This window comes from Harpia harpyja, chromosome 3 (genome assembly GCF_026419915.1).
Source record: "Harpia harpyja isolate bHarHar1 chromosome 3, bHarHar1 primary haplotype, whole genome shotgun sequence".
Classification (NCBI taxonomy): Eukaryota; Metazoa; Chordata; class Aves; order Accipitriformes; family Accipitridae; genus Harpia; species Harpia harpyja.
In genome coordinates this window covers 54,247,043-54,271,794 of record NC_068942.1, presented here as the reverse complement: position 1 = coordinate 54,271,794, position 24,752 = coordinate 54,247,043, and the positions used below count along the sequence as shown (strand labels likewise).

The following is a 24,752-nucleotide window of genomic DNA, read 5'->3' as shown; positions in this document are numbered from 1 at the left end:
GCTGTGCAGAGAATTTCTCTTTCCTGGTGCTCAAGGAATTGAGCAGCTTTTCCTACACTTACCAAGTAAGCAGCAATTTCCCTTGCCTTGCTTGCTGTACCACAGGAGATCCTGGACTCTTTCGCTGTGTATTGCAGCCTTGATCCTGAAATCCTTCTTCTCTTCATCTTGTTTTTAGAAAGGAGCATGTTAGTTTATTATGTTTTGTATTTTGTGTGTGTGTTTAAGAGAAATCCTCATACAGCTGTGTAACTGCTCGTTCTGCACAGGAAAGCTCTGAGAGATGAGAGCGTCAATGAGAATCTTGCCTCTGAATGTTGTGGAAAATAACAAAGGCAACTAATTTCTAAATAAGCTTGTAACTTTAAAGTCTGTCTCTTTTAAAGAAATGGAAATAGAAGAAAATAGAGCTGAAAGGGATAAACTACCCCCTTCCTTGAGCTTGTCAGTGCTCATGTTGTCTTTGATGTGATACAGTGCACTGGGTCTAGTGATCTATTAGCAGTGCTTTCTGGTGCCTCAGGAAGGTTGTAATACTCTGTATATGTGTGCACTTGTCATCTTCTCTTTGTCTGGGCTTTTTGTGGAGTGGCTCCTTGTTCCCTTGCTGACTGCCTTGCGTTTCAGCAGTTACGTGAACATGTCCTGTTTGGAGTGTCTCCTTTGTATCCTCATCTTTATCAGTTGATAAGGGCAGACTTCCTGAAGTCACCAGGATGAGAAAGCCAACTTGAAAAGAAACTTTGACAATTCAGAATGAGAAAAGTCATAAATTCTCTTCTCCTCCAGAAATATTTAAGTAGATAGAGAATTATGTCATTCTGGAGTAAATTAATTTTCTGGCTTTCTCTGTCAAAAGTCATTCTCAATACATTTCAGTAACTTGCTAGGAAGACTGTGTCCAGCTGTGTTTGCTAGAAGGCATCTAAAGAAATAAACGCTTACGAAATGAGACCAAATTCTGTTTTCAGATGTGTGCTGCTTATGTTACTATCCACTTGGTGGATTAACTCTACACTTACACTATGTCAGAGTTTTATTTCTTATTCTAAGCTAACCAGTTGTGAATCTAGTTACTTCTATTGTCTTTTTTTGTGATTTAATGATTCATTAATTAGCTTGTATTTATGAAAAGGTAGGAATTTCACAATGAATACCTGTTTTCATCTTTCTTATTAAGGCAACATCAATTGCAAAATACAATCTAGCAGAACAAAATTTCTCCTACTTCTTTCCTGATGACCCACCCACGTTTATCTTCAGTCCTGCAAGCAGACGGCGAGGGAGACCTCCAAAGAGGGCATCTACTAGTCTTGTAAGTAATAGCATTTTTAACTCCAGATGAAGACACATCAGCATAGTCTTTAAGTTCTTCCATTTTCCATGAACTTTCAGAACAGTTGGAATGCAAGGTTGATGATGTGCTTTTTTACTTTGAGGATGAATTGGGATATATTACATAATTGCTATTAAAGTAGATTGTTTTATAGTTAAGCTGGTAAAAGGGACCATGCTCAATGTTATCTTCTTATTTTTATCTATCTTATTTCTGTGATCCCACCAAGAAACTAGCATTTCAGTGTGTTATGAAGGCGCATAGAGTACTTGTCCCTTCTGGGAATGATTAATAAATAATTTGCTAAAAAACTTTAATTTGTACTCTTAGAAACAATTATGTCACTTGCCCTCAGATACAGTTATGTCACTTGCAAAGCTTAGTGCTCTAAACTACTTTATTTAAAAAGAAAGCTGGAAGAAAAAGTTTTGGGTTTTCTCCCTGTCCTGGCTGCCATCACCCTGCCCCAACTATTACACTAGATCTCTGAGGACTTAGTATGTTTGTGGGAAACTCTTACAGCCTGTTTTTATTCTTGTTTTAGAGAACTGTTGAAAAATTTGGAATATCTGTTGCTAGTCATTTCACTGTAGATATTATGTTCTTTTTTTTTCTGCTCCCCCTCCGAATTCTCTATCAGGAGGACGATATTACTGCTAAACAAAATACCCAAGGAAACAAAAGTAAAGTAGCAAAGGAGAAGACAAGGTTCCAGAAGCAAAAAGAAGATATGCAGGCCATGGGTAAGTTGAGGTTTAGTCCCGTGACTAGTAGAACCAGTTTTTGTAGCTCTGAGAGCAGGCCATAATTAGAGTATTTTGGTGGTTGTTCCTTTCAAAGGGAAAGTGTACTAAGAGTGCAGTGCCACAGCACTATTGGGAAGTGCTCCTTTTGGTGGTTAGAATAGTTGTTTCCTGAATATTTTTTTTTTTTTTTTTTTTTACTCTAAACTGGGGAAATGTAGGAAACTTGCAGTCGGGTTGTGTTGATTTCTATCTCAGATAAATAAAGAGCAAAATAAATTTTTGCAGAAGTTTGATTTGTGAAGTCATGTGTAAGTTTTACCAGCTGAAGGTATATCAAAACATGAACATTTGACACAAATCAATCTGTTGTATGAGGAAAATCTGTAAATGGAGAAACTATCTCAAAATTTAGAAGAATTGTAATGCTTTCTAAACCTGTAATAATCTTTAAGGAAATCTTGAGTCTTTCTGAAGATGTCTGTGCATTGATGCTTAAGGTGTGTCTAAATGTTCTGCAAGATTAGTTATAGTATGTTTACAAACTTTTCTAACTGAAAGAGCACAAATCACTTAAGAGATTCTTATTTTGGACTGATTGAATTATTTTTGGCTTGGTTTTGACCTGTTTCTGATCTATTTAAACTTGATTTCAAATTAAGTAAGGGGACCCACATTCCTCTTGTATGGGTTGAATTGGGTTAATTGGTGTGTCTTTTTGAGGAGACAAAGCTCAGACAAGGAGATGTTCTTCTGGATTGTAAGCACTGATGTCCTTCCTAAGGAAAGGCTTTCATCTGTGGAAATATTTCAGTGAACTTCTGGTTTCTACCTCTTGTTGCCATTATCACAGAATGTTTTAGGATGGCAGGGATGTCTGGAAATTATTTAGTCCAACATCTGCTTAAATAACTGCAAAGTTGTCTGAGGCTGCTCTGGGCCTTTTCTTCATAGGAGGTGGGGACAATAGGGCTCCATGAAACTTGTGTCCACTTTTTTTGCACAACTAGCATCTATTTGTTTATGTGCTGGAAATGACAGCCCAGAACAAGGTAATAGCTTATCAACATCAAAGCTACTTCCTTTCTTGTGTGGTGTTAACTAGAGCTTCTAGAAGGCTAGTTAAGACACATGCTGGCTCAAGTTTATCTTTGTGTTATCCTATTGCACCCCAAAACCCAATGCCCTTGAAACATACAGTTTCAAACAATGAAAGAGCAATCAGCCTTGAAATAAGTTGTATAACATGGAGAACCAAATATATTCTTTATATTTTCTGCCATGACACTAGAAAGCTGTCACAGCATGTTGATACTCAGACTTTGTAAATGCTTTCTGGTTTTTGTTGAGGATGTAAAATAATGACGAATGCATCAAATAAGTAATAATTAAAAAAAAATATATTGTGGTGTCACACTTGTTCTGTGTGTTCATTTTTGCCCCAATGTTGGCCCATGATTATAAATGTTTGTTGGGTTTTTTTTGTTGTTGTTTTGGTCTTTTTTTTAAAAAAGATGCAGTTTAATTTGAAACTGGCAACATGTTATACTGGTTGTTTGAAAAGTATGATCCCATCCATACAATAAGCCTGAAAGTACACTTCCAAATATGCTATATTAATGTAATTTAATATTAATCTAAACATTTAACCTGTAAATAATGTTTAATTGGAATGGCAATTACTGACATTCATAAAGTCTCCTATAAAGAGCTGCTATGGTACTTTACTAATGATGTGAAAAGGCAGCAAAATGCTAAGAACATTGAAAAATCAACCTTCTCACTATGTAGAAGACTATGGGGGATCAGCCTCACTGCTTTTATTTGCTGGGTGAGAGACATGGCTGGTATGTGTAGTAGCTATCTGTAAAAGCAATCTAGCCCATTTTCAGAATTTTGTAGGAAAATGTAATCAAAATCCTTTTTTCAGTGCTAGCCACTTGGTAATAGAAGTAAGGATCTTTTTTCATTTTCTTCACTTGTGATTCTAGCTTGCTTGTTTATTCAATTAAAATGGTAAGCCCCCGACCCACTTTTGTTAGCCTATGTGTGGGTTGACAGACACTGTCTGTCCACAGAAAGTGGAAATTTGTATCCTGCTGTTCTTCTGCAGACAACTACAAAGAAATCTGGATCTCCTCAGGCAATAACATTTATGACCAATTAAAGTTCAGCTTAAACTGTGTAACAGAAGTAAAACTTGCACAAAAACCACTGAAGTACTAAGTAGGTTTCAAATGTATTGACTTTTCAGTAATTCAATAATAATTAAATATTTAAAGATCACTTATTTAAAATTTTTACTATCACAATTATTTCATGGTTCCATGCCACACCTAGTTGTGACATGGTCTTATTAAGCAGTCATTACTAAATATGTTGCTGTAATTATATGTGGTTGGAATCAGTTCTCATCTTCATATGTAACTTGATAGAAACCAATGAACAAGTACGAAGCCTCTGTATACTCATAAAACCAGAGAAATTTGACTTTATTACAGTGATGACAACTTTGTAAAACATGTATAATACTTAGGCTTAAAATTCTGATTCTTTAAAGAATTTTCAAGTGGTTGAATTTCTGGTTGGCATAGAAACAATTCAGTCTTCATAACAATATCTTTTTCATATGGTAATTATAAAAATCAGTCTGTTTAGCACTGTTAAATAAAATAAACATTTTATAAAAGAAATAACTTTGGTTTATTTTTTTCCTTTTATAGCTTTTGAAAAAGCTAAATTAAAACGAGAGAAGGCAAATGCTATAGAAGCTAAGAAAAAGGAGAAAGAAGATAAGGAAAAAAAGAGAGAAGAATTAAAGAAGATTGTGGAAGAAGAAAGGATGAAGAAGAAAGAAGAGAAAGAGAGACTCAAAATTGAAAAGGAAAAAGTAATGCATTTGCAGTATATGTGTTTCATATAGGAACAGTATAATGGCTTTCTAGTTTAGTTGTTTCTTAGTTGCTATCTACTTAAAGTTATTTTCCATTAACTGTTTTCAGTTCATAGAAATGCACTCTAGAATAACAGGCAGTTATAAGATACGATTATGGATTTGTATTTCAGGATGACGTTCTCTATATTATAATTTTAGTTCACAAAAAGTTCACTTTGAACTTACTTCTGAAGTAATTTGGTGTTTGGGTTGGGGTTTTTTTGCCAATAATGCATGACAGTATTTGATTTGATGGTTGTCTTCTACTTAAGTGTTAACAGACCCTGTACTGCATCAGATTCACAGCATATTAAATGGTTGTGGGTTTCCTTGTGTTTTCTCTTTGAATGGAAATTGCTAAATAACTTTTTGTCACTTTGAATATGAAGAAATTATTTATTCCACTATATTTTACCACAGCCACATCCACTATCTATTTTGATGGTCTTTTTTTGTGGCAACTTTCATAAATACTCTTTATTTTTAGCTATTTTTTGTTCAGCCACTTCCATTTAAAAACCAAACAAAAAAACCAACAAAACCCCATGTCTAATCCAACAAAGTATCACCACAGTTTACTCTAAACGTTTTTGTCAATATCTTCTTATACAAAATAAAAATTATTAGATTATTTCATTCTAATTAAATATGTTTTAGTTTTATTTTTCAGTGTGATTGAAATAGCAAGTGGTGCAGTTCCAGAAACTATAATAGGGTGATCTGACCATATTTTATATACAATTGTGACAATCTTTTTCAGGAAAGAGAGAAGCTGCGTGAAGAAAAAAGAAAATATGTGGAATACCTGAAACAGTGGAGTAAGCCTAGAGAAGATATGGAGTGTGATGATCTTAAGGTATGATTGAATTTGGAATAGCTCAAGCTTGTACTTTACAGGGTCCTCAAACTAGATTCCCTAATGCAGAGGCAGATCTAGATTTGATCTGAATGCTCGGGGTTGTGAATCACCTGCAGTCATGTAATGTTTCCCAATGGCAATGCTAATAGGATCATCTGCATTTTCACCCTCCAGAAAAACTTCTGGACTGAGAAGTCCAGTCTAAACAGGCTGTTCTCAGTCTTAACATGGAACAGATGTATTTTTAAAGCGCTGACCTTACTGAGTGGAGGCTATTGAGTATGCCTGACTTTTTTCTGTTAAATGTAGAAGATAAGCTTACCTAGAGTAAACCTGAGTTACTTAAAAGATTTGTGTAATGAAGAAATCAAATTTTTGTCTGCAAAAGGTAGAAAGGACATTAGCTTGTTACTCCCTGTGGCATTCTTTTGATTTAAACTCTAGCAGTATCCTTGCTTAATGAGCATCTTTCTGGATGATCTTGGAAACCTATAGAAAGTAACAAGAATTTACCTCCCAAAGAACTTAATGTTCTAAACAAGAGTATTGTACATAACATTCTCTAGTGTTATATATTTATGTATACTTTATCATTATTAATTTTGGCAGGGGATAGTAAAGGGAGGCAAAACTGTCAGAAACACAAGAAAGGGAGTTTATTTGAGGTACACGGGGAAACATGACAGAAGTGCAAAGAGGACAAGTGGGAATAGAGGAGAGCGTTAAATGAAGTGGTAGCACTGGTTGGGAGGAATATAAGAATTTAATATATTTGCAAGGAGAGCTGTACAGGCTGTTAAAGATGAGTGAAAACTCTTAGCTGTGTATAGAAAGGGAGAAGAAACTGAAGAAAGGGAAGAGCATTGTTGAAATGAGAGGAAGCTGTGCAAAACAGTGCTGCTATGTTTCAATTGGAAAAGAAAAAGGGTGGGGTGGAAAAGTATTATCATCACTACAGTGAAAATTGACAAGAATATGAATAAAGATGAGTTTAGGTGATGAGGACTTCATTTCAAAAAATTGCCTTCGCAGGAAATGTATGAAACACCTTACTGTGTTCTTTTCAAAGCATAGTATTTGGCATTCTTGTCGTTAATGTTTGTGAGCTATCACCTTTGTGGAAAGGAGCCATCTTTCTGGAAATTGTTTGACTCTGTTAAGAAACATTAAGTGAAGACAAATCTTGAAGAGTTACATCAAGCTACTAATTTGAAAGTCAAACTCAGTGTTAGACACTGTCATCTGTGGTGTCTCTGTTAAGTGGCCTTGTTACATGGTTACATCAGCTCCCTTTAAAATGTCTTCGGCTATCATAACTGCCTTACCAACACAAAACCCCAAATACCAGAACACTCAGTCATTAGACATGATCTTGCATATCCTAGTAGTAGATGGGTGTGTTTTTATGTGAATGTGTTGGGTTTTTGTTTGCTTGTCTTTGCAAGCAATAATGAGTAACTTTTTTAAGAATATGTTTATTTTTGCTTGTCTGGACAGTTCCAGCAAACTTAAAACTCAAAACTCTTGTGAAACAATAGAGGTTTAAAGGAAAAATCTTGGCAGCCAGTGTTCTTAACTTGTAGTGGGTTTGAGTTCCTTTAAACAAAGATACAAAATCATTCAACTTCATGAACATGAATAAACTTTGATCTCAAAAGATTTATGTCCAAGTTGCATGCTCTTTCTTTTTTAAAGTTAGTACTACCACAGATGTTACCGTGATAATTGATTATGTGTCTTGCAGAACTATTTTCAGTAAAATGTAAAGAATCCGAACACATACACCCCTTAGAATCATGGACTGTTTGGTTTTAATCATTTGTGTACTCTGCAGAAAGTAGATACAATATTAAGTTGTCCCATTTGGATTGCAGGAACTTCCCATTCCAATGCCAGTGAAGACGAGACTTCCTCCTGAGATCTTTGGTGATGCTCTGATGGTTTTGGAGTTTTTATATGCTTTTGGGGAACTTTTTGATCTTCAAGATGAATTTCCTGAAGGAGTGACTTTAGGCAAGTTGTCATTTACGTGGCAAGGTGCCCCAATTTTGTGGTGTCCCTTCTCCAATCAAACAACCAAACATCTTTAAGTGCACCCAAGTACCAGTGCTACAAAATTTTCTGTGCAGCTTTAATATGTCAGTGCTTACACGTGCATATCAATCCAGTTTTCTCTTCACAGTCAACTTCTGCAGTGTTTATAAAATCAAAATAAATTTCAATGTAGAAGCTTGTTAATCTACTTCTTAAAATGTTTACTTGTACTTTATTCTTGCAGTTATATATTAAGAAAATAATGTTTTGTCAGCACTCTTTCTGACACCATCGCCTTAGGAATATTTGCAGTAAATTATGGAAAAGTAACTTGATTATCATACCTGAAGGAAAAAAAAAATGTTTTCATTCTTCAGTACATAATAATTTTCCAACTTTGCGGCAAAAGTGACGCTTCTTAAACTTTATTCACAGAAGTTTTAGAGGAAGCTCTTGTAGGAAATGACACTGAAGGCCCACTATGTGAATTGCTGTTTTTCTTCCTGACTGCCATCTTTCAGGCAATGGCCGAAGAGGAAGAGGAAGTGGCCAAAGATCAAATAGCTGATGCTGAGACCAAAGGTCAGATCCTTAATTTTACTGCTGAAAAACTGAAATTCCACTGGAATTAACTTTAAACTGCATGATTTATGGCATTCCTTTGTTTAACCATGTCTTATTATGCATTGATATTGTATGTAAATGGACTTGGTTTTTCTCTTTTATGTGAAATGAAAGCTTTAAACTGGGCATAGAGGGTGGGGTCTGGGGGGAATAGAGAAAAAGCAAGCTCATTGTTACTAGGATTGTATCCAGCAATGCATAATAAGCTTTTAACAGCACTGCTTATGTTTTGAAGGTGAGGGAAACTTGTCTTCACCTTCCTTCTCTTCCTTCAGCACTGTTAGATATTTCTCCCGAGGGTCAGGAAACAAGGCATTTTCCTAAATCTTCTTAAAGGTTTTTACCTACAGCTATAAAAAAATAAATCTGGACCTGACGACATTAAAAACTACAACTCCCCAGCACAACTATAATGGAGAATTCAATATTCATTGTCCTTCAAGACTTGGAAGTATGCATCCACAACTCCTAGATACTACCATGTTGCTGTGTTTTTCCAGTAAAGGATCTCACAGTCACTCTGCCTTTGGCCTTCACTCTAAGGCTGAAATTGCCCACGTTTTCAGAGGCGTTTGGTATACACTAACCACTGATCAGAAGGAAGTGCAGGCGTGGTTCCAAATTTATGTGGTCCTGTGTTTCAGGACTGCCAAATTTGGTGACTAGTTAAAGGAGAAGCTTTGACCTTTCCTGCTAGTCTTTATTTCATTAGAGGTAGACAGGAACGTAAGAGCACTCTGTTTGAGGTCACATGAATCCTGTGGTTCCCCGATAAGACAGATGCATGAGGTACAGGAAGATTCCTTTAATTCCTCCCTTCAAGACTATGCATATTCTCATGCTTAAGATTTATGTCCAATGTATAAACTGTCTTTACATAAAACATAGGCACTATCTTCAGCAATAGAGTCTGCTCTTGCTAGTTGAATAAAGTTACAGATCTGATACGGTGTTAACAAATTTAGACTGTATTTTAATTACTGTTGCATTTAGCAATTAAACTGTGTCTTTTAACTACTGAGAGCATTGCTTGGGCAATATAAGCAAGGATTCCATTATCAGGTAATCATAGAAGAGTTGATTAGATTCTTTATTATTCATAGCACTGATCAGAAAAAAATGTAACTTTCATATTTTAGTGTGACTATATGGGGCTGGCAATTGCAAAAATCTGCTATTTTGCTTCTAGTTTAGCAGAGCTGTGGGTGGGGCACTTTGTCTATTATCTCTTACTTGCCTTTGAACTTTCATTTCTTGTCACTCTTGTTTAGACATCTTCTTTCCCCTAAAAGAATTACATGTTCTTGGCTTCGTAATTCTGCCTAACTAAACTAGTAGTAGTCAGCATGTTTGCTCACTTAAATTCTGTACAGGCAGTGTTTCTGCAACAGAAAACACCTTGGGTGTGGGGTTTTGGTGTGTACAGTACTTTCTCAAATGGTGTTATACAGATACGGCGAGAGGGGAGGTGCAGAGGTTAATTTTGCAATGTCTGGGTGACAGTTTTCAAACAACATCAGTCATCATACAAGACTTGTGGATTTGCTTTTTATGTAGTCTTAGTTTGGATTTGTGGCTCTTTATTGACTTGGTGACTTTGTAACTGCTTAATGGTTTGGACTTGAATGAAGTGAAATTGTTGAAACAGCATACAAGGCTGAAAAAATTCTGCTAACCCTCTGGAGAAATACCTGTTAAGTGCTAAGGAAACTTTTGTCTAAGAAACAGGAATTTTGCTGTTTCTCCCTTTCACTGCCCTGCTTTCCTGGTCAGTTTGCTAATGTGTGATGCTCCTTATTAAGTGCAGATGCCTGTTTTAGTGAAATATGGTTTCTTTATAATGCCTTAGTGGTTGTATTTGTGCAGAACAGTAAGGCTGTATTTAAGTTACAGATTAAAAGTATATAGTGACTGGTGATAACCAATATTAAAATGTCTGATTGGTTTGGATGGTCTTTCCTGAAAACAAAATGATGATAGGAAATAACAGTTCATTCGAGGGAACAAAATACAGGTGTTCTTGCATAGTTATTGTTTTTGCTTTCAAGTGCATTTATGGATTGGGTTTTGCTGCCTTTTATGTTGCCATTGTGCATGTTTTGTGCATTGGGGTTGCTTTAACAGCTTATATATAGGGAGAACAGCGTATAGCATGTGGTGCATGTCCTTAGTTTTTAGTTGGATTTTTAGTTGCATTTAAAGATACATAAATTTTAATTTGGATGTTGAATTGAGTTTTGAATATATTGATGCTTTTGTAAATATTGGCCCTCTTTTTGCTTTGTCTGCAACTTTTAAAAAACGGCTTGCTTTCCTCCCCTCCACAGTACAAGTTTTAATTTGCATTAGAATAAAGTGTTTATTTCCTTAAAGATTTAACAGAGGCTTTGGATGAAGATGCAGACCCCACAAAATCTGCACTGTCTGCAGTTGCAACTTTGGCAGCTGCATGGCCCCAGTTACATCAGGGTATGTGTGGGTTTCACTTCTTGTTTTGTTACTGTTCTTATTTTGCTCTATATTTTAAAGCATATTTTTTATATTTATATACATTTAAATGTCTATATAAAATAACTGTTCATTCTTCTCAACTGTAGGCTGCAATTTGAAAAACTTGGATCTTGATAGCTGCACTCTTTCTGAGATTCTCAGACTTCACATTCTAGCATCAGGCGCTGATGTAACATCAGCCAATGCAAAATACCGTTACCAGAAACGAGGAGGGTTTGATGCTACTGATGATGCTTGCATGGAGCTGAGATTAAGTAATCCTGGTCTCTTGAAGAAACTTTCAAGTACCTCAGTGTATGATTTGTTGCCAGGTAATAAAAGACAATAAATGTTAGAGATTATTAGGTTGCTTATCAAGTGATCGGTTTTGTAACTGCTTCAGATCAATAATGGTCCAAATTTACTGTATCGTAGAATAATTTAGGTTGGGAAGGACCTCTGGAGGTCACCTAGACCAACACCCACCCGCTATGCTCCAGCCCCCACAAGCAGGTGCCACCAGATCAGAGATTGCAGAGCTAGGCAGTCTCATTACTTCTGAGTAGCTTTTTTTAAATCTCATTAAACAAATGTTAGTTTTACTTGCAGAAAGGGATCTCTCTGAGAGAAGCATCTGAGTGTTTGATTCAGCCCCTGCTATTTATTGCTGTTCTGGTTTGGATCTTTTGTTTATTATTTGGAGATGGAGAAAAAATTACCATCTACTGTTCCTTTATCTCTGTTTTGAAGATAATACTGCATTTTAGTTCTTCTTTCATTGCTAAAAGTTAATAAATTCAAAATAAAGGCTTGCATCTCTGAGCAAACCAGATATTTCAGGAAATGCCTCTTTGCAAGTACAGCTGGTGCACTACAAATGTTTGACTGTTCACTTTTTCTTGAGTAAGAACCAATCTTCAGTCTGGAGTGAGTAAGAGTAAGGCTTATTTATCAGTTGTATAGTGAAATATAAAAATTGGTCTGAATTTTATTAGGAGAAAAGATGAAGATCCTTCATGCCCTCTGTGGGAAACTTCTGACTCTCGTCTCCACTCGAGACTTCATTGAGGACTCTGTTGATGTGTTACGACAGGCAAAACAGGAGTTCAGAGAATTAAAGGCAGAACAGCATCGCAAAGAACGAGAGGCGGCAGCAGCAAGGTAAAACTAGGATATGGAAAGCTAAATTTTGTTGCTACAAATTAGATTAATTCATCAATTGCAAAAGGCATATGAGAAACAATAGTAGTGTTTGTTTTTTATACTGGTTTCTTGAGACTCCAGATGGGAATGAAACTTTATTGTGCTAAGCATTGTCCTTTCCCATGTTACTGTTATTTTTAGATGATGTTGTAGTATAAAAGAAAAAAAGACATGGCCAGATCAGATACTAGATTAATTGCAACTGGTTTTCTATATTCTTCTCACTATTAGGATACGTAAGAGGAAAGAAGAAAGGTTAAAAGAACAAGAGTTAAAAATGAAAGAGAAACAAGAAAAGCTGAAGGAAGAGGAGCAAAGAAATCCTGCTGTAGAAGTATCTGTTGGGTATGATACATGGTATTACTGTGATACATACGATACAGCACTTTTCAGTTATGTGGCCAGACATTAGCTATGTAGTTTTCATTGACTCGATCATATACAAAGGTCTATTTAAGTATATAGCCCTTAATGTTGATTTTATTTTTCTTCCTAGTGTTCTAGAAATGCTTTATGAAAGTGATTATATTTTTAAAATCAACTTTTATTATACTCATAATTCTATTGAAAGCTTGACAGTGTTACCTACTGACAAGACAAACTTGCAAAATCTAATTTGTAATTTTTGCATTACCTTTTGTCTTGCATTGATTTCCTATCTATGAATATCTTCATAATAGACCATTCTAGTTTGTTTTCTAATTTGAGGAATTGGTCTGATCTGAGCTAGATAATACTGACCTCACATAACAGTTTGAATCAAATTTAATAGCATTTTTAAAAAAAATGCTGTGCTATCCCCAGTGATTTCCATAAAACCAAGGTTTTTTTGTTCTATTAATAAAACTGTATGGTTTCAGGTGGTAAGATTCATGCACATGCAGCTGTATAGGATTCCAGAAAAAAAAGCAAAGTGTATATACAACACTGTATCTTTACCTGCTTGAGGAAGGGAGTTAGTTAAATAAATCTGCTTGCAAAAGGTGAGCATGGGCCAAAGACAGATTTGTGCTGGTTTTGAAACTATAATTAAAAAAAAAAAGTTATTCTGTAATGGTTGCATGTAGTTCTGTAGGTTTTCAATTATATTTGCTAGATGAGGAGAAAAATGTGTAATAAGCATTTTATAAGAGGGTATACATTTTGATGACAAAACATGTTTTTAGTCATGAAAAAAATAATTCAAGTCAGTAGAACTACACTAAGGTATCTCCAAAAAGGATCTGATTATAATAAAGGTCTTCAAATGAAAGAGTGAATACCAAAGAGCAAGTTTTAGTCTTTAATATGGAACTTTCCATTTGCAGTTCAGTGGGTTTCTTCTTGGATTTAACATATTCTGACGTAAAGTTTACTTTTAAAAAGCATTATAGGTCTTTGACTAGATTAAGTACTTCTGAGAGGAAAATACTGTTTGAAGATGCCATATTCCATCATGTATTTTTTTCATTCCATTCAGCTTTTAATACATGGTTGGTCAGTTAGTCACCTTTTGTTTATTTTATTGTGTCAGGGAGGAGGAACGCGAAGACCTTGATACTAGTACAGAGAGCAAAGAAATTGAGCGTAAAGAGCAAGACATGGACACAGTGACAGAGGATGAAGAAGAGCTGGGACCAAACAAAAAACGAGGAAGAGGTAATGCTATAATATATTAGTTCATTTGTGTACTTGTATGCACTCATGCATGTACCTGGGAAGTTCTTGGGTTTTATAGTAAGTTTTTATAAAGTATCAATATTTCCTGTAAATTTTTCAAGGAACAGGAAAAAAACCCTACACAAACATGATCATAATGAGCTATTTATTGCATTGAGCTGGCCTGATGTAGTTCTAGCGGTCAGCTGTATGTTCTTTCACACTTCTGTTTCTCCTTGTCTTCCATACTTGCTCTCTGGATTCCTCTTTTGTCTAAAAAACCCCAGGCTGTTGCCTGACAAACCATCGGAGTTATGAGTAGCGTACTCAAAGAAAGAGTTGTAGGCGTCTCATCTAATAGGGTACGGTGTGGTTTTGATTCTTCTTATTAGGAAGCTGCAAAAACAACAGGTATTTTAAAAGAAAATGTTATATTGAGTGGTTGGGTTTAGTTTGCCTTTGTTAATGAAGCAGCATGCCTTCTACACAAGAATGCAACCAGACTTATCCCCAGATTTAATTTCCTCAGCAGTGTGCTAGTAGGAGCTGTGATGCAATAAACGGCACAGCCTGCTGCTTGTGACTAAACAAAGATACCACCCCAGGAGGATGAATTGTTGATGGATTTGGGCTGCTACCTCATCTGTGTCTTTCTCCCGTGAAGGCTTTGTGCTAGCGTCTGTGCCAATGAAAGTCCCAGATCATTGTGGACTTAAGGTTGAAAACTTGTACAGTTCCTAACAGTACCTGGGATAGAAATTCTGAGTAATTCAGTAATACAGGTTTGCACGTTTACTACAGCTTTATGATGGCAAAGCAATGACATCTTAAAACAGAATTTCAAGTTTCTCAAATGCCCATTTTTCAGATGTTGTGCCTGGAAGGCAAAAAAGTGTTATTTCATTCCTACAATTGGAGAAACTGAAGTTCACACTGGAAATCGGTAGAAATTGAGTGCTGACAGCATCTTTCACCATTGCATGTGTTAATTACAAGATGTACTTTTCTAGATGACTATTACGACCTGATACTTTGGTAAACTAAGATATGAACTGGAGTATTTTCAGCTGGTGCAAGTTGAGGGGAAAAAATAGTAGCGTGTATATATATGTATTTTTAAAAAAATAGGATAATGTAATGTAACTGAGTTTGCAATAAGAGCTTTTATATAGGAATTCTGGTTTTTCTTGACATCTTTGGGGGGTTTTTGATCATTTCAAGTATGATAAATGAAGTTCAAAACATATTTTGTATTCGATAATGAAATTGCTAGAATTTTACCTTATCATGATAAGGTACTTTTATAACACTTAAGTTCTTAAAATTTTGGTTCTTTTTTTTTATGGTGTTAAAAATGACAATGTCAGTAAATGAGACTTGGTCTAGTTTCTGCAAAGTGAAAGTACACTAAAGATGGCTTCCTCTTTATAGAGGGAAGGGGGTTAATCACTTGAATTTTTCTTTAATAAAACTTGTATTGTTTCTTGACTGAGCTGATGGTCTTTGAAAGTCGTAAGTTTAGATAATCAGAGACAGAACCAAAACCTGCCCTTTACGTGAGTTTTTGGTTAAAGAAAGAATTTCTAAGTGTGTTGCTATCATTCTTCTTCCTTTAACTTTTAGGAAGGAGAGGGCAAAACGGATATAAAGAATTTACAAGACAAGAAGAGACCACCTGTGAAAAGAGTGAACCTCTTACTGCTGAAGACGAAGAAGCTTTAAAACAGGAGCAACAAAAGAAAGAAAAGGAACTGTTAGAAAAGATTCAGAATGCAACAGCCTGCACAAATATCACCCCGTTAGGTCGTGACCGTCTGTATCGACGCTACTGGATTTTCCCCTCTGTTCCTGGATTGTTTATAGAAGAGGACTATTCTGGTCTCACAGAAGACATGTTGTTGCCTCGAACCTCCTCCTTTCAGGATAGTGTACAGTCTTGCACAAATGAACCTCAGGTATTCAGTAAAACTGGAGAGTCTTTGAAATCCTCTGAATCTACCTCCAATATTGACCAAGATTCACACACCAGTGTTGTTGTAGAGGTGCCAAGGCCAGTATATAAACCAAACCGTTGGTGCTTTTACAATTCTCGGGAACAACTGGACCAACTCCTAGAGGCTCTCAATTCCCGAGGACATAGGGAGAGTGCCTTAAAAGAAACTCTTTTACAAGAGAAAAGTAGAATATATGAACAACTAAGCAGTTTTCCTGTGGAAAAATTCCATATTCCAGGTAAATAAAAGGTTCCTGATCTTAATTTGCTTCCACAGCTGTAATTTCTGTATAATATTCTAGAAACCACTAATTCTCATTTAATTGTAATTCCTAAGAAATAAAAATTAGTCTTAAGCATTGTTTCACTCTATGGAAAACAGATTTGCCTTTTTCCATTTTTTTTTTCCTTTTTTCTTTTTTCCCTGATGGATCTCTGTGGTGGTTTTCTGGTGTTTTATGCTTTAAAAAAAAGTAATAATTTTTCTGTTATCTCGCTGCTTAGTAAAACAGGAGTGTTTGTTTAAAAACCATCTTTAGGTAGTAATTTGAGCTTTGGGAAAAGATTAACTGGGGAATGAAGATTAACATCTGCTAAAGGTAAATCATAGTATTGATCATCTGATGTCCTCATTTCTAGTATGATGAAAGGAGAACAAGATATGACACTGGAGACACAAACATCGCAAAGGGAGGCGATTACTATTACCTTGATTTGTTGAGTAGAACATGTTATTTCATAACATTATGATGCATGGAATTATTCAGAAGCATTTACTGGCATATTGTGAACAAGGGAATGATAGCATGTTGCAGGGTCATACTAAAACCTTTGGGAGGAAAAAAGTAATGTAGCTGTGTTGGTTATGTGGGTTAACATCAGTGCAGTGGATTGTGTGATACTATTATTTTCTATTTTTTTCTCTTCTTTGGCAGAGGCTTGTTACAGGAGGAGGAGACATCTGCAGAGCAGTATTGTTGTTATGGGTTTCAAAATGTAGGAGTGACTTAAAACCATCCTAGACCTAGGATTTAGGGCTTTTTTTTTTTCCCTTTTCTCCTAGCCAAGTATTTTGTCATTGGCAAGGCATTAGCTCCACTGATAAAATTCTGCGTACACAAGCTTGCAGCTGGCTTGTTTGTGGCGTATTGGTGGGTAGAAGATGTTACCAAAATGAAACTCCACAGGGTGATCTTTAAGAAATTGCATTTTGTTTTGAATTATGCCAAATTACTGAGGATTTTGGTGTATCTGTATTGGGGCAAAGGAGAATTATTTAGAGCAGAGCCGAGTTCTGTTTTACTGGAGTGTGTATGGCAGGACATGCCGCGAACATGTCAAATACTACTAAATCTGTAACTGATCTACCATTTCTTCTGGTGGAAACTAGCACAGGACAGAATTTCTGAATAGTAATTAAGCTTTATTTTGAGGCCTTATGGCTATGTTTGTGGTTTTTGGTGAGAAAATCTCTTATCATTTTCTGATATATTTGTGTTTGTGGGTGTGGTTCGTTATTTTCCTAGTTGCTGTGCCTTTATCTGTATTTTGTGTGTTGCTTTCTGCCCTGAAGCAACTTGATTTCCACAATCATAGATTTTTCTTCTCTTTCTATGTTAGAATTGTAGAATAACATTGATTAAAAAAAAAAAAAAAGGCAGCTTTGAACTTCACTTTAATAGAGATAAAAAACTCAAATGCAGCGGTCCAATACCAATGCCACCTCCCCTGCGTGATAAGCAGTGATAAGAGGCCACATGTAGCTGCACTTTGGAGGGAGGCTTACTGCAGTGGAGTTTTTAGCTGCTGCCCTATTGCCTTCACTCAAATGACTTGGAGGACAAGTGAGAACTAGTCTGTGATTCTCTTGTGCTGTAGACTGCCCTCCTTCATTTTCTAATTCTCACTTAAAAGAACATGGAAATAAAATTGATATGTGCTATTACTTGATTTTATACCAGTATCCATTAACTTTTCCTCATCAATTATTTGCAAGCCAATTGCTGCTGTTTCAGTTCTGCTCAAGAAAAAACAGTTAATTTCTTCTTTTTCTTTTAAACCAAAAAGGATGTTTCCCACATCCAGACATCAGAGTATGCTAGTATACATTTTGAGAATATTTGCATAGTTACAGGGAATTGTTTCTGCAGTTGAGAGTGTCTTAGAAATCCATACTGTACTTCCTTAACAACAGCTTTATGGTAGTTTTTGATTAAATAAAGATCTCTAAGCTCTTGTATATACCTCTTCATCACTGCACTCATAGGATTTAAGGTAAATCCTGTGAACAGAAATGTTTGCCACCTATGCAGATTTGCAAGCACTAATTTAGGATCTGGGCATAGTTTCAGCTCTTTCCTGTGGCTTTTGAGCTTTTGCATGAATTTTCAGTTCTCTTATGAAGAGGTTTTTGCTTGACAGCCCATCATCAGCTCTTCCTTTCTTTTTCATAAATTATTTTGCTGGTTTTTTTCCTTTTTTCCCCCACCTTTAATTAGAAGACACAGTCAGTCTAGTCTGTGCCTGTGTTATCTTCTCTTTATCTGTTTGTTTTGTTTTAAAGTTAGAATGTAAAAGGGATTATATCTTGTTCTGCTAGTTTTTGCGATTGTTGGTTGCACATGCTTGTTTTAAACGTTGCCATGATAAAGACCCATGCAGGAAAGAAAACTGAGGAGTTCTGTAAAGTAAGGGCCATCAAATATGAAAAATACTAGAAATGTAACTTGTCTTTTTCTTAGTGTGTTTTTTTCTTCCTTGCACTTACAGCAGAGAGTTGTTGATTATCTACTATTTTAGAAAGCATTTTAAGACAAAAGAACGACTTTTAAATTGACAAGAATTTCTCATTCTGTGTGTTGGGATGAGCAGATGCTAATGTACAGGTCTTCCCTTAAAAGTATACTCTGCTTGCTTGGATCGGATGCCTTAGTTGGCATGGAGATACTGGTGTTTGCAACTGTCGCTACAGGAAAGGAGTTTTGAACCTGTGTGTTTAGTTTGTTCTGCCCTGTACTACTATTCTTCCCCTCACCAGCAGCTACTTTAAGGAACAAAGTCCACTGACATGAAGCTACTTGGTATTCTTGCAGACAAACCTCAAAGTGACATCAGACCTCCTTCAGGACGGGGAAGGATGCAGAATGCCCATGATGGATCACATGTATCTGCAGAGAAGCAGCTTGAACTGAGACTTAGAGACTTTCTTTTGGACATTGAAGACAGGATTTACCAAGGAACATTGGGGGCTATTAAGGTACTTGTGACTTGTAGAATACCTAGGAGCATGGTGGTGCCATCGAGTCTGTAACTTAAAGGAGAACTCTTGCATGCTATGGGGTTTACTGAAAGCATAATTAAACTAAGTGTAGACAGTAATTGGCACTAAAAGTTTGTGGCCTTTGATTCTTTAGAAACTTCAAATTTGTATGTTTGCTTCAGGTTACAGACAGACAGTCTTGGAGAGCAGCCTTAGAACATGGGCGGTATGAGTTTCTGAATGATGAAAACAAAGAAAATGGTATAATTAAAACTGTGAATGAAGAATCTGAAGAAATGGAAACTGATGATCAAGACAAGTTTATTGTGAAAGACAGGTAAGACCTATGGTTTAAATAATGGCTTTTTCCTGTGAGTATTATAGCAGTGCTCTGTTTTTTTAAATCTTCAAATTATTTTTACCCTCCAATTCTTTGGAATGGTATTTTTTAAGATTTGTAAAATGTGAGATTTTTGCATTGGTTTATATTTTCTAAATGACACTGTTCTATTACCATATAAGACTAAGACACCAATTTTTACAACTTCTACTATTCAGATATTACACTGCTCAAAGTGAACATTAATTATCAAATAAGGAATATGTGAATTCATTTTAAAATCATTTAAAATGCAGAGAAAAATTAATCTGGCAATTTGTTTTGTTTTCCAGAATAAAAAAAAAAGAAAAAAAAAAAAAAAAGGAGGGGGGATACACACCAAACCAAAACCACTTAGTGGAAAGAGTAGGAGTGTTTAAAAGGAAAAAGGGTAATAGTAACAAATTGCTGGTTGAACTGGTCAGTGTACCTTTTCATGAGTCACAGCAAGAACCATCAGTTAATCCAGGGCCATGGTCTGGATTAACCTTTAGTACTGCAGCAAAATGGATATAATCTTACAACTTTATGAATGATGATCCTTCTACAGAGCAAGCTGCAATATAAAAGAGAGGAAACCTCAAATCATATAGTGTTGGAACTGTAAGAGTGTTTTGTTATTTTTTGTTTGTTTTTTAGATGTTTGCAACAGATGTGGAACTCTATATCCTGTTTGTTGTAAATCAAACTATAGAAACTGTGAAGATTTCTAAATATATTAATTCTCAGAAGTTACATACTTTTCAGAAATAAAGATCTACCTTAATTTCCTTAATACATTTCAAATTGTATGTCTTGATAGGATGCGACTGTTGAAATATTGCAGGAAAAAAGATTCATTGGAGCGATCATTGTACTACCATACTGTTTGCTTATGTATTCTGTGAGGTCTTCTGCAATTAGACATTTATGAAAGCTGTATTTCTTGGTGGACTCTTGAATGCTGGGTTGGATGTAGGAATTTAAAGTTCTTTAAGGTTTTTTCCCTTTTTATTTCAGTTTGCTGAATTAGTATTTTCATATAAGACTGCCCTTTGGATCAGAGTTCTCTAGTTGTGTGCAAAATGGATAATGTCATCCTTCTTTATATTAATGAGACAATTTACAGACATTTGCTTCCTGAAAACCACAACTTAGGAGTATTCCATTGTTTTAATTAAGAAGCTAAATTTTCTCTGTCTCCAGTTACCTTGGGCTCTTGCTCCATTGCCAGCTCTCAATTCAACTGCAGAAGCTTGTTGCTTCATTTTTTTTCCATTTGATACTGACTCTGTCAAAGTTTCTGAATAGTCTACTCTAATGAAGTCTTGCATATTAAAACAGAGACTATGGGATTCTGAAATCATGTGATAGATTGCTTTTGATGCTGGGCTTTTTATCCACCTCAGAGCGAGTGACATCTCATTAAGACCTTGGAGTTTGACTAGTGAAATGTAAATAACAATGCAGCTTTTTTCTGTTTGCTTTCAGGCTCTCAAAATGTGTGTGACTGCAAAACATAATGAACAGCTTTTAAGTGTGAAAAAAGAACAGGGACAACCAAAAGCATTGCTCATTCACCAGAATAAAGCAGAATCTAGACAGTCTTAATTAGTTGGTTGTTTTTTTTTTTATAAACCCCAAGTAGAAATTGAATTTTATTTTCATTAGTGTGAGTTGCTCTCCTACACTATACTTAATGTATGTGGTTCAGGAAGATTAACTACGCTTTGAAACGATTACTTAGTCTTTGGTCAAAGAAGGCTGTTTTATTGGAAACCTGCCCTTCCCTGCCTGCCCTCCCCCCACCCCTTACATGAAGAGTTAGTGTTTTAGAAAAATCTTCCAAGGATGAGAACAAGCTAACAATTTTTGATTTAACATTCTAAAATTACTTTCTGGTTTTATTTCATTTATTTTCTTTTCAAAAATGTTACTAATTGTGGGGATATATGTAGTTGAACTTGTGCAGATGGAAGTATTCTAAAAGGCTACACCTCACTACCAGAAGTATTTTCACTGAAGAATTATTGGGACTATACTCTTCACAGAAATCTCTCATAAACTAGCTGATGGATGTTGCATCAAAGCCTCTGGAAATCTTAATAATTGTATTGAAATTTGTCATCCACGCTTCTTGAAATTTAGATAACTGTTACCTAAAGATGATTTATTTAGATTAACTAGACTAATTAAGCAAACTCGAGAACTGGGATAACTAATCATACCTGTGCAGTATCGGTTCATGTCCATAGTCCATGCATTTAAATGAAGTGAAAAGAAAAATCTGTTGTGGGTATAGACCTGTACAAATATCTATGGTGTTAAATTCAAAGTATGTTGAAAAAAAAGATAATTTCGTACATTTCTATTCTAGACTTGTTGGGTTAAAAACTGAAGCTCCAAGTGCTGCATCAACAAGTACAAGTACTCCTCAGCCAGTTAATAATGTGGTCCACTACTTGGCATCTGCACTGCTTCAGATAGAACAAGGAATTGAGCGCAGGTTTCTCAAAGCACCTCTTGGTAAGCTTTCAGAATTGAAACTGTATGCCTCTAATTTTGTGTAAGATTGTGTAACAAACAAACAAACAAAACCCCCCAAAAATGCAACCCCCCCACCCCAAACCCACTTGCTTCTTTTGTAAGACCAGATGCTTTAGAGGGATGTGTTGGGGAGAAGAACAAATAACTAATTTACTGCTATGTACCACTGTAAAATTTAAAAAGTTAGATTGTCAGTTTACAAAGCCATAGATCATAAGGAAATATTATTATTCTGCATGTCCTGAATTACTGTATTAATTAACAGCATATTTTACTCTTAAATACATGCCTATTTAACCTGGATCATTTTGGTGATCTTGTTTATGTGGCCCTACAATTATACTGATACATTGGGAGACAAATTGTACCCTAAGGCAGACATGAGTGAGCTTTCTGGGGGAATACTCTGTAATTCAGCATTACTGTTGAGGCCAATGTATCCTGCAACTATACAATAAGTTTCTTCTGTGCGTTTTTTAGGTTGTAAAAATGTATGCTGCTTTTTATACTGTTTCTGTGAAAACAATATAGGCCTGCTTTATCTCGATCACCTTGTTCAGCAATAACAGAATATTTACAGTAAAATGTAGTAAGGATTTACATTGCAAACTTTCAGATCCTCAGGTTTTGCATTTATGCTGTAAAACTTGGAAATAAAAGGTGGCAAGAAAAATTTAAACCAAAGCACGATTATAGCTTGACTTTAACGCATAGTCCTTCCTTGAATTCCTCTGATGTGCTCTAGGGGTGAGAGAGGGGATGCAAAGTCACTTTGTTTTCCACTGATCCCTCAGGTCTGGATTCCTTAGGATCCTTTTGCAATTCAGAACTAGGGTTTTGTCTTGGAGAGGTGTGTAAAGGTGGCTCATCCTTCCTGAGGCAGCTGTCTTGGCCAGGCTTGCCTTCCAGATGCCGCACTGAGGACGAGCCATGCTCTGTGCTCAGCTGGACTGCTTTACTTCTCACCCGCAAGAGTGCAGTGTGTTTTACCAGTGTAGCACATACCAGGGGTCCTCCAGAGCATGCATGGCTATACATCGTATTAAATTGATAGTCTCCTCTGATAATGACTGCATACAAAATCCTTAGGCTCTGGCAGATTTTGCTGCAGTAGTTTAAGATGAAAATGCAGGGTTTGGTGTATTAAAACTACATGTTAGCGCCTCATGGCACCATTGACCTAAAACTGTTTTTGCATCTCAGCTGCTCCTGCATGGAGTCTGGTGTCTGGATATCAGTTGCTGCTGAAGATGAGTTTAAGCTAGATTTGTGCCAGAGACTCTGACACGCAGGCATGGGTTCCCTTTCACAAGCTTTCGTTATCACTGTGATGACCTCTAGAAGAGGGAAATGCAGCAAATGATTGAGATGAAAGGAGAGACCATAGAAGTAGTTTAAACCACAGCTGTTTAAAAGCTTTACTTGGCTAAGTGTTTGGTCAACTCAAGTATGTCTGCCCTTTCCAAGCCAGGCATGATACAGCTTATTTCCTGTTATATGACTAGATTTACAACATGTGCATGGGACAGTTAATTGACACTACATCTAGTATTTGTCATATTTACTCTGCATGTGCAGGTTGTAAATACATTGTGCAGTATATACCTCCATTTCCAAACTGTCTCTGAGAGTATTTTGGCAACAGCGTCTCACTGACAGCTGTAAGTTTACCACAGTGTGCCCTTAAGAGGAAGAACATGGCTATTAGCAGGTTATGGTCATAGATTGGGCATCCTGAGTTAGAGGAAAAAGACTAAAAGAAGAAAAGTGTCCCTGAAGTATTTGAGAGAAAGTTTTTTAGCAATCCTCCTACGTCTTTTTTTCAGTGGTCCCAACTCTGCCATAATCTAATGATGGTTCATGTTTTTGCGTGATGTTTTAGTGGGGTTTCTTGCTTGTTCTTAATTTGGGAATCCTGTTTGCCTTTGGATGCTTTATACTGCATGACAAAGAAAGTATATAGGGAAAGCAATCTTACGTGATTTGCATGTCTTAAATCTCATATGTTGGTTTACCATACTGTGTATGTGCATCTCTTCTGCTCTGAAGAATGGTACTGCTGTAAGATTACTGTAATGTATAGAATAACCTACATAGCTGAGGGAGCAGGAAGGGTCCCAGGTCTCCTCTGCTCTGGCTTACTGCCGTAACCATTAACCAACAGTATCAAGTTCCCTCTTCCTTGCTTTACCTTTGGTGCCAAGCATCTCATGTTTTCAGTTGCGTAATGGGCTGCTTTTAGCAGGAGATGAGGCTGAATGAAGGCAAGATTTTAGTTTTGTCACTAGAGAGCCCTTGGAGGAGCCGCAGCTTTGAGTGGCTCTGTAGTAAAGAAAGCTCAAAACACATACCTATTAGCTGATGATTTTCTGACTGCTAGGCAGTTAGTTATATGAAAGGTGCTCTGACTTGGGAACTTCTGGACGTGATGAGAAAGCACAATAGCAAAGTGTCAAGGAAACCTGTGTGTTTGAGAGGTGCCTGGCAAACTTCGGCACTTCAGAGGTCAAGTAGCAGTTCTGGATGCGGCCCTTTCTGGATATCTCTCTTTAGCATTTCAGACGTTTTAAAAAAATGAGTGTAAAATTTGCATAATCTTATATTCAGGTTAAGCTCCCCACTTGGAAACAGTGTCTTTGCATGCTACCACAGCAAGTTCTGTTTCTTAGTTTGCAACTTGCATATGTATAACAGGCAAAGAAAAGTTCTCTACTTAGCTTGACAAGGAGTTGT

The 24,752-nt window shown here is 36.2% G+C and overlaps 1 protein-coding gene across 4 annotated transcripts in view; it reads left to right on the top strand.

Moving 5' to 3' along the window:
• The window catches only part of BAZ1A (bromodomain adjacent to zinc finger domain 1A), a 66,495-nt gene that overhangs the window by 29,383 nt on the left and 12,360 nt on the right, over window positions 1-24,752 (top strand). For 2 of the 4 annotated variants that reach the window (XM_052782598.1, XM_052782596.1), the window contains exons 7-21: window positions 1,181-1,315; window positions 1,977-2,079; window positions 4,803-4,969; window positions 5,775-5,870; window positions 7,748-7,886; window positions 8,343-8,489; window positions 10,905-11,000; window positions 11,129-11,353; window positions 12,017-12,182; window positions 12,456-12,569; window positions 13,738-13,862; window positions 15,486-16,094; window positions 18,948-19,111; window positions 19,297-19,451; window positions 21,850-21,998. In XM_052782598.1, coding sequence (XP_052638558.1) covers window positions 1,181-1,315; window positions 1,977-2,079; window positions 4,803-4,969; window positions 5,775-5,870; window positions 7,748-7,886; window positions 8,343-8,489; window positions 10,905-11,000; window positions 11,129-11,353; window positions 12,017-12,182; window positions 12,456-12,569; window positions 13,738-13,862; window positions 15,486-16,094; window positions 18,948-19,111; window positions 19,297-19,451; window positions 21,850-21,998 — 2,590 coding nt within the window. The remainder of the gene's footprint in view (window positions 1-1,180; window positions 1,316-1,976; window positions 2,080-4,802; window positions 4,970-5,774; window positions 5,871-7,747; window positions 7,887-8,342; window positions 8,490-10,904; window positions 11,001-11,128; window positions 11,354-12,016; window positions 12,183-12,455; window positions 12,570-13,737; window positions 13,863-15,485; window positions 16,095-18,947; window positions 19,112-19,296; window positions 19,452-21,849; window positions 21,999-24,752) is intronic. The other 2 variants (XM_052782600.1, XM_052782599.1) reach the window with 1 other exon arrangement.